Raw genomic sequence first — 12,263 nt, 5'->3', positions numbered from 1 at the left:
AGTGACTTACCTGGGGCACCAGGTGGGTCGAGGAACCATAAACCCCCTACAGGCCAAGGTGGATGCTATCCAAAAGTGGCCTGTCCCAAGGTCAAAGAAACAGGTCCAATCCTTCTTAGGCTTGGCCGGATACTACAGGCGATTTGTACCACACTACAGCCAAATCGCTGCCCCATTGACCGACTTGACCAAAAAGACCCAGCCAAATGCCGTTAAGTGGACTGATGAGTGTCAAAAGGCCTTCACCCAACTTAAGGCAACGCTCATGTCTGACCCTGTGCTCAGGGCCCCGGACTTTGACAAGCCATTCCTAGTAACCACGGATGCATCTGAGCGTGGTATAGGAGCAGTGCTCATGCAGGAAGCAACAGATCACAACTTCCATCCTGTCGTGTTTCTCAGCAAGAAACTGTCTGAGAGGGAAAGTCACTGGTCAGTCAGTGAAAAGGAATGCTATGCCATTGTGTACGCCCTGAAAAACCTACGCCCATATGTTTGGGGATGGCGGTTCCAACTACAAACTGACCATGCTGCACTAAAGTGGCTTCATACTGCCAAGGGGAACAACAAGAAACTTCTTCGTTGGAGTTTAGCTCTCCAAGATTTTGATTTTGAAATTCAACACATCACAGGAGCTTCTAACAAAGTAGCTGATGCACTCTCCCGTGAGAGTTTTCCAGAATTCAGTAGTTAAAAAGTGTTCTTAAAATGTAAAAGTCTGTTAGTTATATACTTAGTAGTATATGTAAAGGTGCATGTGTTGTAGTAATCTGTTTATTTTAAAGTTCTAGAAGGAAATCGCCGCCAGTGAGCTTCCCCACTGTCTGCAATTTGGGGGGGCGTGTCATAAACAGATAGCTAAGGGTTAATGTCTCTTTCACCTGAAGCACCTGACCAGAGGACCAATCAGGAAACCGGATATTTTCAACTTTGGGTGGAGGGAAGTTTGTGTCTGAGTTTTTGTTTTCTGTCTGCCTGCTTTCTCTGAGCTTTGGAGAAGAAGTTCTGTTTTCTAATCTTCTGTTTCTAAGTGTAAGGACAAAGAGATCAGATAGTAAGTTATATGGTTTCTTTTCTTTGGTATTTGCATGAATATAAGTGCTGGAGTGCTTTGATTTGTATTCTTTTTGAATAAGGCTGTTTATTCAATATTCTTTTAAGCAATTGACCCTGTATTGTGTCACCTTAATACAGAGAGACCATTTGTATGTATTTTTCTTTCTTTTTATATAAAGCTTTCTTTTAAGACCTGTTGAAGTTTTCTTTACTGGGAAATTTCAGGAAAATTGAGTCTGTACTCACCAGGGAATTGGTGGGAGGAAGAAATCAGGGGAGATCTGTGTGTGTTGAATTTGCTAGCCTGATTTTGCATTTCCTCTGGGTGAAGAGGAAAGTGCTTTTGTTTCCAGGACTGGAAACGGAGATGGGGAGTCACTCTGTTTGGATTCACAGAGCTTGTGTCTGTGTATCTCTCCAGGAGCACCTGGAGGGGGGAAGGGAAAAAGGATTATTTCCCTTTGTTGTGAGACTCAAGGGATTTGGGTCTTGGGGTCCCCAGGGAAGGTTTTTCAGGGGGACCAGAGTGCCCCAAAACACTCTAATTTTTTGGGTGGTGGCAGCAAGTACCAGGTCCAAGCTGGTAACTAAGCTTGGAGGTTTTCATGCTAACCCCCATATTTTGGACGCTAAGGTCCAAATCTGGGACTAAGGTTATGACAACACGGACTTGATATTAATCCATTTCCGTGTCCGCTGGGGTTGATGTGCTTACTGTTCTGCTACGTGTATGTGCTACATGTATTTGTTATCCAGTTTACATTCCATATGGAAGTCCATCTTTGCAGCTTGGTCCAGAAGCCTTCATCCCTCTGACCCATCCTCATGCTGCTCCCTTTCCCTGCTTACGTATGTACTCCCTCTTCCTGACAACTGAGGCAAATTGCTAGGATGCGATAGGTTCTTTGCACGGCTTCCTTTGCTGGGAATTAAACTCTTCCCTGTCTGAATTAGTGTGTAGTATGTCCACACTCTCACACTTGGATTCTAGGTGGTGCTAATGATTTTTAAACAATATTCAGAGTTTGTGATCACTTTCTATATTATGCGTCCAGTATCCAATGTAAAGGCTAGCACTCTGCCATTAACGTCCAGTCCCAGGCAGTGTGTTGTGCAGTCGCTGCATGTCCAAGGAGAACGACAGATCTGCCTTGCTCTGTACCAAGCACTGGGACGCTCTTGGCTTCACATATGGGAAAGACCTTTGGAAAACGATGATGGTTTGTGGACACATACTGGTCCAAATGTTGGGCAACTGCTTGCCTCAAGTTCTCCACCACTGCTAATGCACTGGAATTTTTGTTTGTCAGCTGACTAGTGTTATTCTTTTTATTGCAATTTCTTCTTCTTTCCTTTCTTAGCTTTCTCTGCAACCTTCCAGGTGGTGGGAAACATTTTAACTGTTGCTTTTACTGGTGCTGTTTTTGAAGTGGTTTTGGAGGGATTAGTTGTTCTCTCATTAATTTCCTGTACCTTCAGGCATTGTGTAATATCCACATAAGAGCACTGATGAGCTAGAAGGGCTGTGAGCCCCTTGGGACAGATCTGCCTTTGGGCTTCAGGAGAGACAGTCTCACTTTCTTCTTCGTTTTAAATACATTTCTAACTCATTTTCTCGCAAAGCTCTGTGCATTGGAAAGTGACCCTAAAGCCTTGCTAGGGACTGAATATGTAGAGAGGAAAGGGTTCATTCTGCAGCAGAAAGCTAGGGAGACTTATAGACCTTTCATCCATCGGCTTTTAATATAAAGTAAATTGGCTATGTTTGGGATGGCCAGCCCAGAGCATAATGGTGTGAGCTTGGTGGGCAGGATGCTGTTATGTTTGCAATAGGTTGTGCAGCCTCAAAATGCTAAGGCTGGCTCTGCTTGTTGAAATGTTTAGTCTTCTTGGATGCTGCAGTCACTGTCATTGCTGCAAGGGTATCTCCCTTCTACCAGCGTTGCTAGCACATGACGAGGGGGGAGGGCCAAGCCACTGCTATAGCCTCACTTCTCTCCCTACCATTGCCTGTGCCCCTCCCCATGACGTGAAGAGCTGGCTTTGGAAGGGAGTCTGGAAAGCCATTCTCCTCAGACACACACCCAGAATCCCAAGGGAAAACAGCATGGTGTATGGCAGGATTGATAGATTAAAGTCAGGGGGGCAGTACAGATTAGATTTTGGGGGTAGAGTCTGGGCTGCTGGGTATTTTAGCCAGGGGGCATTGCATGTATTTCCAGCTGAGGTGGAATGTTTTTTAAGAAGCTCCTTCTTTATCTCTTCGCAGCACCAAGCCACTCAGGAGTGCAGCTGGCTGCCAGGAAGGTCCAGCATTTCTCTTAACTTTTGCCTGAGCCTTTGCTCAAGTTTTAGGCTTGACAGTTTGTGTGCACTGTGTTTTGCAATGGAGTTTGAGACCGAGAAGGCGAATGCCTGGCATCCAGGGAGGGAGGGCATTGTAGGCATGAGGACAGCATGGATTCCATGCTTAGGTACCAAGGTGGTAAGCCTAGTAGAAATGCTGTCTAGAGAGATGAAGAAGATACGGAAGATGTAGGAGTCTGGTTTCTTGGACACGATCCCTGACTTTTGTTGCTGCTTTTCTGACAGCACTGATGAAGTGCTCATATGCTTGCTTTCTCAGACTGCATGAAGTAGGAATGTACACAGGCCTGCACCAGTGATGTCGGTGAAGGCTGGCTAATGAGCTGTACAGGGGTCCACTTGCATCTTAGATGTTTGTTCTGTTACTGGGATCTGCAGCAGCTCAGATATTTGGGGTTTAAAAGTCTTTCCTTAACTTACAGTTTTCCTCAGTTCAACCATTTGTGTTTCAATAATTCATTATTCTTTAAGGCTCTTTCTCTGAGGTTACTGACCCATATTTACAACCTTGAGTGCAGCTAGATGAAGTTATTAGTTGTGGATTTCCTTAACTTTTTGTAAACTGTTTTCAGAGAATTGCCCTGGGATTGGAACTTTCTGTTCCGCTTGCTGTCCATGTGCTCTATTTCTTAAGTATGCAAAAGTTGCCTGCCAGATCGTCCCCACAGTAGGGGCCCTTATTGTGTGCCATCCAAAGCCCTGCTCTTCTGTCTGAGTTCCTGAGCATGGCAATATCCCTACGATACACTTGCAAACATCAGAATGACTGCACCAGATCTCAGAGATGAAAATGTGCTCATGACACCTCAGAGACACCTGGTGGATATTTTCATTTAACCACCTACTCTTTCCAAGAGAGCCAAAGATTCCTGTCCTCTTTGGACCATGACACTCTGCTACTGAAACCCAGTGTGCACCAACAAGAGCTGCTGCTGGCTTCGTGGGAAGAACTGAGGAGCGTAGCTGCAGGCTGGGGATGGCCTCACTGAAGATGGTCCAGCAGAGTTAGGCAAATGTTTACATTGACCTAAGGCAATTGGGAGGTGCCATGTGGTTTGGCACCACATAAGAGGAGACACTCATCGAAGGTGGATTTCTCTCACTGTCAGTCGCACCGTAGAACCTGGGTCTCTGGTGAAATGGAGACTGATTGCAGAGACAAGAAGCTAACCTCTGGGTTTCAGCAAACTCATTATATCTGTGAGGGTTAAGCCTTCCCTCTCCCCTTTTTTCTTTGTGCAGGTGCTGCTAGAGAAAGAGAGGGAGAAGAAGTCTTTGCTGGAGGCACTGCTCCAAACACAGGAAGAGTTGACAGATGCCTGTCAGCAGCTGGAGCAGCTTCGCCAAGAGGTGAAGAAGCAACAGAAGGAGCAGGTAGGTTTGACCAGCAGGGAGCAGTAGAGAGGAAGGAACGGGCTGTCAGAGTCCAACACATAGGATGGAAAAAACGGGAGTGAAAGAAGAGAGAAAGGGGACCAAGTCAGGGACTGGAGGGCAGTGCAGAGCTGGGAGAAAAGCACTGGTGCAGAAAGGGAGAGGGCTGCGCCTGGGCAGAGGCCTGGTAAGCTGATAAGTCAGAGAGCTCAGTAAAAGGAAGGACAGGTTAGAGGCAAAGATGGCAGCCAGGTGGGTTTTGTGCACAGGACCACCCAGGCGGAGCAAAGGCAGAAATATGTGGTTGGTGAGAGGGACTCGGGGGCACAGAAAGGAAGAAGCAGGATTTGATATTTCACAGCTTTCAGTGACTCACTCTTTGGCCGGGCTGCAGGACACCGTGGAGGGGCTGCAAGCTGAGCTCCAGGAAGCTCAGAATCAGATGGAGGCAGTGGAGAGCAGGCACCTGGAAGAGGTCAAAACCCTCAAACAGGAAATAGACATTCTCCTTCTGCAGCGAGACACCCTGCGAAACCAGGTGACTGCCCCAGGCACAGTGCAATGGGGATTCCACCCAGGAGGGTGGCAGTCCCCCTGCCTGTCACTCACCCTCAATATGACCCTCAGCCCCGATCCTGGCTAGGCAGAGGGGGGAGGTCCCTCTGTCTTTTGCCTGGTTGCTCACCCCTGATCTCAGCTGGTGGGGACGGTGCCTCTCTCCGTCACTCTGCTGCTCACTCCAATCCCACCCCGATCTTGGCTGGCAAGGACAGTCCCTCTGCCTGTCACCCCGACATTTGCTCCTGATCCCAGCTGCACAGTGGCATATCACCATCTCTCTTGCTGCTGGTGTTTTTATTTCTGGGGGTGGTGGGGATTGGATGAACGAACTACTCCTCTTGGGTCTTGAAACATATGAGCAATATCTAATTTGAACCTGGTACTCTGAAGATCAGATGATACTTCAGTTTGCTTGTTTGCTTTCCCCACAGGAAGGCTATTGCATGCTTTAACCTCTGGCTCCTCCACTATTCTTCTGTCATATTTCAGGTGCAAGAGCTAGTGGTCACAAAGGATTCCTGGCAACAGATTGGCCTGGAGGCTCAGCGGCAATTGAACGAGGTGCAAAAATTATCCAACCAGAAGATACTGGAAGCTGCTCATATCCAGAAGATGTTAGAGGGGGAGAGGAGCCAACGGGAGGAGTCAGAGTGTCAGAACACAGAGCTCCAGGCCACAGTCGGAGCCCTGGAGGGGGAGAGGAGCCGATGGGAGGAGGCGGAGCGTCAGAACATAGAGCTCCAGGCCACAATCAGAGCCCTAGATGGGGAGAGGAGCCGATGGGAGGAGGCGGAGCGTCAGAACATAGAGCTCCAGGCCACAATCAGAGCCCTAGATGGGGAGAGAAGCCGATGGGAGGAGGTTGAGCGTCAGAACACAGAGCTCCAGGCCACAATCAGAGCCCTGGAGGGGGAGAGGAGCCAATGGGAGGAGGGGGAGCGTCAGAACACAGAGCTCCAGGCCACGCTCAGAGCCCTGGAGGGGGAGAGGAGCCGACGAGAGGAAGCGGAGCGTCAGAACACAGAGCTCCAGGCCACGCTCAGAGCCCTGGATGGGGAGAGGAGCCAATGGGAGGAGGCGGAGCGTCAGAACACAGAGCTCCAGGCCAGGCTCAGTGCTCTAGAGGGAGAGAGGAGCCGACGAGAGGAGGCGGAGCGTCAGAACACAGAGCTCCAGGCCATGCTCAGAGCCCTGGAGGGGGAGAAGAGCCGACGAGAGGAGGCGGAGCGTCAGAACACAGAGCTCCAGGCCAGGCTCAGTGCTCTAGAGGGAGAGAGGAGCCGACGAGAGGAGGCGGAGCGTCAGAACACAGAGCTCCAGGCCACGCTCAGAGCCCTGGAGGGGGAGAAGAGCCGACGAGAGGAGGTGGAGCGTCAGAACACAGAGTTCCAGGCCAGGCTCAGTGCTCTAGAGGGGGAGAGGAGCCGACGGGAGGAGGTGGAGCGTCAGAACACAGAGCTCCGGTCCATGCTTGGAGCCCTGGAGGGGGAGAGGAGCCAACGGGAGGAGGTGGAGCGTCAGAACAAAGAGCTCCGGTCCATGCTTGGAGCCCTGGAGAGGGAGAGGAGCCAATGGGAGGAGGTGGAATGTCAGAATACAGAGCTCTGGGCCACGGTCAGAGCCCTGGAGGGGGAGAGGAGCCAACGGGAGGAGGCGGAGCGTCAGAACACAGAGCTCCAGGCCAGGCTCAGAGCCCTGGAGCAGGAGAGAAGCCGACGAGAGGAGGTGGAGCGTCAGAACACAGAGCTCCAGGCCACGCTCAGAGCCCTGGATGGGGACAGAAGCCGATGGGAGGAGGTGGAGTGTCAGAACAGAGAGCTCCAGGCCACAGTCGGAGCCCTGGAGGGGGAGAGGAGTCGACGGGAGGAAGCGGAGCGTCAGAACACAGAGCTCCAGGCCATGCTCAGAGCCCTGGAGGGGGAGAGGAGCCAATGGGAGGAGGTGGAACGTCAGAACACAGAGCTCCGGACCACGCTTAGAGCCCTGGAGGGGGAGAGGAGCCGATGGGAGGAGGCAGAGCGTCAGAACACAGAGCTCCGGTCCATGCTTGGAGCCCTGGAGAGGGAGAGGAGCCAATGGGAGGAGGTGAAACGTCAGAATACAAAGCTCCAGGCCACGCTCAGAGCCCAGGATGGGGAGAGGAGCCAACGGGAGGAGGCGGAGCGTCAGAATACAGAGCTCCGGGCCACGGTCGGAGCCCTGGAGGGGAAGAGGAGCCAATGGGAGGAGGCGGAGCGTCAGAACAGAGCGCTCCAGGCCCGGCTCAGAGCCCTGGAGGGGAAGAGGAGCCAATGGGAGGAGGCGGAGCATCAGAACACAGAGCTCCTGGCCACGCTCAGAGCCCTGGAGGGTGAAAGAACCAGGTGGGCAGAAATCAAGTGTGATGTGGGCTAGATATTTTGTTTTCAATCTTAACTGATTCCTGCTTTCAGGTCTGTGCACATGCAAGCCAATCTGGGAGCATCTCCCAAAGGTCTGAGGTCTGGGCGCAATTGGGGGCCTGCTCTTACGTTCTCCCACTGGGGTGCCTGGACTGCACTGTGCAGTTGCCTGTCAGTTTCCTTCTAACAGCAGTCAGCAAAGGCACTTCTTAGGGACCTAGCTGCAGTTGTACTGGCTTTGCCTTGGTTTGCCTCCTGGAAACTGCTGGATTTCTCACAGTTCAGCATAATTAGCCAATTCCTTTACCTAGCTGGTTGCCCTTAATGACGTTTCAAATGTCTGAGTGCCTTGTATGGAACATCCTTAGGGGGTTGCGAGGTTATTACATGAGGGGTCGCAAGCTCTCAGCCTCCACCCTAAACCCCACTTTGCCTCCAGTATTTATAATAGTGATAAATATATTAAACAATGTTTTTAGTGTATAAGGAGGGGATCACACTCTGAGGCTTGCTGTGTGAAAGGGGTCACCAGTACACAAGTTTGAGCACCACTGATCTAGAACATCATGAATGGCATGGAGAAAGTGAATAGGGAAGTGTTGTTTACATTTTCATATAACACATGAACCAGGAGGCACCTGATGAAATTAACAGGCAGCAGGTTTAAAGCAAACAAAAGGAAGTACTTCACATAACACAGTCAACCTGCAGAACTTGTTGCCAGCGGAAGTATAACTGGGTTAAAAAAAGAACGAGATAAGTTCCTGGAGAATAGGTCCATCAGTGGCTACTAGCCAAGATGATCAGGGATTCAACCCCATGCTCTGGGTGTTCATAAACCTGTGAGTGCCAGAAGCTGGGACTGGCTGACAGGGATGGCTCTCCTGATAATTTCTCTTGTTCTGTTCATTCCTTCTGAAGCTCCTGCCATTAGCCACGTGAAAAGACAGGATGCTGGGCTAGATGGACTATTGGTCTGAGCCAGTATGGCTGTTCTTATGAGATCATTTCTCCCCCTTTAAAAACAGCAGATATGCTGGGACTGCTAATACGGGGACAAGACTGCAATGCTAGCGTGGGACTGAATGAGCAGAGTGTCTGTGGGATTAAGAAAGGGCCGGGCCTTCTCTCCTGCCAGACTTGACTCACAAGGGCTTGTTAAATATTAAACCACATGGCAAAGAGCCCCGGGTTTACGGAGATCCCTCCTCTGCCCCTCCCATCACGGCACCACTGGGTTTACGAAACCCCCCTGTTGTGGTGCTGTCAGGCTTAGAGAGAGTTTCCCTGCCTTTGTCACAGACCCCGCCCCCCATCACATTGCCATCAGATTGTCACCCTCCCCCATTCCAGGCACTGAGACGCCAGGATTATAGAGCCCTTCCCCCCACATCACATTGCCATCAGAGCATCACCCCTCCCCATTCCAGGCACTGAGCTGCCAAGATTATAGAGCCCCCTGTCATAAACAGATGGTTAAGGGTTAATGTCTCTTTTACCTGTAGAGGGTTAACTAGCTCAGTAAACCTGGAACACCTGACCAGAGGACCAATCAGGAGACAAGATACTTTCAAATCTCGGTGGAGGGAAGCCTTTTTTTGTGCTTTTTGGGTTTTTTCTTTGTTCTCTCAAGGATCTAAGAGGGACCAGACAGGTATACAGACTCTCCAATCTTCTGTTCAATTTAGTAAGTACCAGTTAGAAAGGCAGTTTAGTCTTTTTTTGTTTGTTTTCTTTATTTGCAAATGTGTATTTTGGTGGAAGGATTGTATCTCTGTGGCTGCAACTTGTATTTGTGCTGGGGGGGGAGGATTCTCTCTAGTGTCTATAAGCTGAAAGACCCTGTAACATTTTCCATCTTGATTTTACAGAGACAATTTTTACTTTTTTCTTTCTTTTATTAAAAGTTTTCCTTTTTAAGAACCTGATTGATTTTTTTGGTTATCTTGTGTAAGACCCAAGGGGAGGGGGTCTGTACTCACCAGGGAATTGGTGGGAGCAAGGAGAGAAGGCGGGAGGAAAAACCTGATTTCTCTCTTTGTTAGGATTACTGTCTCTCTCTCAGGGAGAGTCTAGGAGGGGTAGAGAAGGGGGGGAAGGTGAATTTCCTCTCTGTTTTAAGATTCAAGGAGTTGAATCACAGGGATCTCCCAGTGTTATCCAGGGAGGGGAGAATCTGGGAGGAAGAAAGGAGGGGAATGGTTTATTTCCCTTTGTTTTGAGATCCAAGGGGTTTGGGTCTTAGGGTCCCCAGGGAAGGGTTTGGGGGCCAGAAAGTGCCCTAAAACACTATATTTTTGGGTGGTGGCAGCTCTACCATTTCTAATCTAGTAATTAATCTTAGGAGGGTTCATGCAGGTACCCCATCTTTTGGACACTAAGGTTCAGAGTGGGGGTTCATACCTTGACACCCCCCCCATCACACTGCCATCAGCGTCACCCCTCCCCCATTCCAGGCATTGAGCCGCCAGGATTACAGAGCCCCGCCCCCCCATCACATTGCCATCAGAGCGTCACCCCTCCCCATTCCAGGCACTGAGCTGCCAGGTAACTTTCACTCCGTGCATCTGAAGAAGTGGGTTTTTTACCCACGAAAGCTTATGCCCAAATAAATCTGTTAGTCTTTAAGGTGCCACTAGACTCCATGTTGTTCTTGCCAGGATTACTGAGTCCCTTGTCTCTTTCAGCCTGGCTCTGACCCTGGAGGGGAAGGAGCTGAGACTCAGGACCTTCCAGGAGAGAGATGATGCCCAGCTGAATGAGATCATCAGCCTGCAGGCAGCCATTTGCCAAGCTCAGCAGCTGCATTCTGATCACAGAAGAGAGATACAGGAGCTCAACACACAGGTGCCCTGCACACCAGCATTCCCTTCCCTAGCAGCACATCAGCCTTCCCCAGGACCAGCCTCACCTTCCCCAGCCACTGTACTCTGGTCCCTGCCCCCTCCTCCACTGCTTCCACTCCTGTAACACTGCCTCTCCTGCTTGCAGCCTTGGAGCTATGGTGCCGAACCTTGGCTCTGGCTCTGCCCTCCCTACATCTTAGCCCCCTGATTGCAGACACTGAGCCCCAGAGAGAACAGCAGACCCCTGTGGAACATCTCAAAGCCTCTATTGCAGTTGTTGGCTCCAGGTGGCTGTGCCTACCCCTGCAAAGCACTAACTTCTCTCTCTGCTGCGGGGAGGAGGAAGGGAGCTCAGAGCTGGGAAGGTGGGCGGTCCCAGACACACAACTTGAGGGACTGACGATCTTGCTGTTCTGCCTCTGTGTTTTTGTCAGGTAGTTCACCTCCACTATGGCATAACTGGCTCCCTCTCAGGAGCCTCTTTCACCCTGTGTGTTTCTTCTAGTTTCTTTCTGAGGTTGAGAGCATGGTGGGGCAGGGAGCAATAATCTGTGTTTCCCTGTGAGTGAAGAGCACCTGGTCCCTGAAGGTCCTGGAGCTTATTTCCAATCTGACCTCTGCACCTCCTCAGTTTTGTGCCTTTGGCTGTAGGAAGGTGTCTGCTTGAAAGCAGCTTCCTCCATCAGACTCTCCTCCTCCCTGCCCTTGCAGTATTCGTGCTGAGCCCCAAGGGCCTGTGTTCCTCTTCTCTGCAGGTCCACTCACTCAGGCAGGCAGTGCTAGAGAAAGAGGCTGGTTTAGTGGCCCAGGAGAAGCAGCTGTCACAGGATCTGGAGGAGTCACGGGCGGGTGAACGGCATTTGAGAGATTTGCTGCGGACAGTAGAGGCAGAGGTGTCTCAGCTGCGCCTTAGCCTTTGCAGCACAGAGAGCCGGGCAGAGGCACTGGCTGTGGAGTGCCACCGCGCCAGCAGTGCCCGCTGTGAAGCAGAGTCCCAGCTGGCCAGGCTGCACACCGTTCTGCAGCACACACTGCGTGGCAGCACTCTTGCAAGTGGAGACCTTGTCACATGGAGTGCAGGTGAGTGTGGCTGGTGTCTGTGGCAGTGTGCTAGAGGCTTACCCCCAGAAGGCCATGTGGATCTGTTCTTAGCTGAGAAGGCTTTACAGCCTAGTGGAGGAGACTGGGGTTCCCTTCCTAGCCTGATTTCCTGGCCCATATCGCTTCCCAGTGGCCTTGCTCTGGTTGGGGAAGGCTAGGAACAGTGGGGAACCCTTTACTCTGGCTCTTGGCCCAAGAGAAGTCCTCAGTCTCTGACACAGCAATTCTTGGCCCTCCATTCTGAGCGAACAGACAGCATATTACATTTGAAAAGTATAACACGTTCCAGCCATATCTGGCCCCCGGAAGGAGAGTCCTTCCACTTCTTCTGGAATTGCTGATCGGGATGGCCTTAGGGCTGGTTAGAGGCTTCCAGGGACTCCAGATCTGCATGGGTGACCTCAATAGCAGGCGCCATGGATAATGGGTTATACATCTTATGGGATGCCGTGCAAGATGCAGGAAGCATTACAAGCCAGAGAGCCCAGAGCTGGTCATCAGCCCACCTGTGCTGCTGACTGCATGGAGTCCCACGTGGCACAGTTGCCAGTACTTAGAAATATCCCCTGGGACATTG

General features: G+C 50.8%; 1 protein-coding gene across 12 annotated transcripts in view; it reads left to right on the top strand.

Moving 5' to 3' along the window:
* The window catches only part of CEP250 (centrosomal protein 250), a 156,733-nt gene that overhangs the window by 126,286 nt on the left and 18,184 nt on the right, over positions 1–12,263 (top strand). For 7 of the 12 annotated variants that reach the window (XM_030533040.1, XM_030533039.1, XM_030533043.1 and 4 more), the window contains 5 exons: positions 4,666–4,797; positions 5,192–5,335; positions 5,848–7,721; positions 10,427–10,586; positions 11,341–11,665. In XM_030533040.1, the coding sequence (XP_030388900.1) occupies positions 4,666–4,797; positions 5,192–5,335; positions 5,848–7,721; positions 10,427–10,586; positions 11,341–11,665 (2,635 nt within the window). The remainder of the gene's footprint in view (positions 1–4,665; positions 4,798–5,191; positions 5,336–5,847; positions 7,722–10,426; positions 10,587–11,340; positions 11,666–12,263) is intronic. The other 5 variants (XM_030533041.1, XM_030533049.1, XM_030533050.1 and 2 more) reach the window with 5 other exon arrangements.

This window comes from Gopherus evgoodei, chromosome 14 (genome assembly GCF_007399415.2).
Source record: "Gopherus evgoodei ecotype Sinaloan lineage chromosome 14, rGopEvg1_v1.p, whole genome shotgun sequence".
In the NCBI taxonomy this organism is placed as follows: Eukaryota; Metazoa; Chordata; order Testudines; family Testudinidae; genus Gopherus; species Gopherus evgoodei.
Note: the sequence above shows the minus strand (reverse complement) of the source record. Positions and strands in the feature narration are given on the sequence as shown.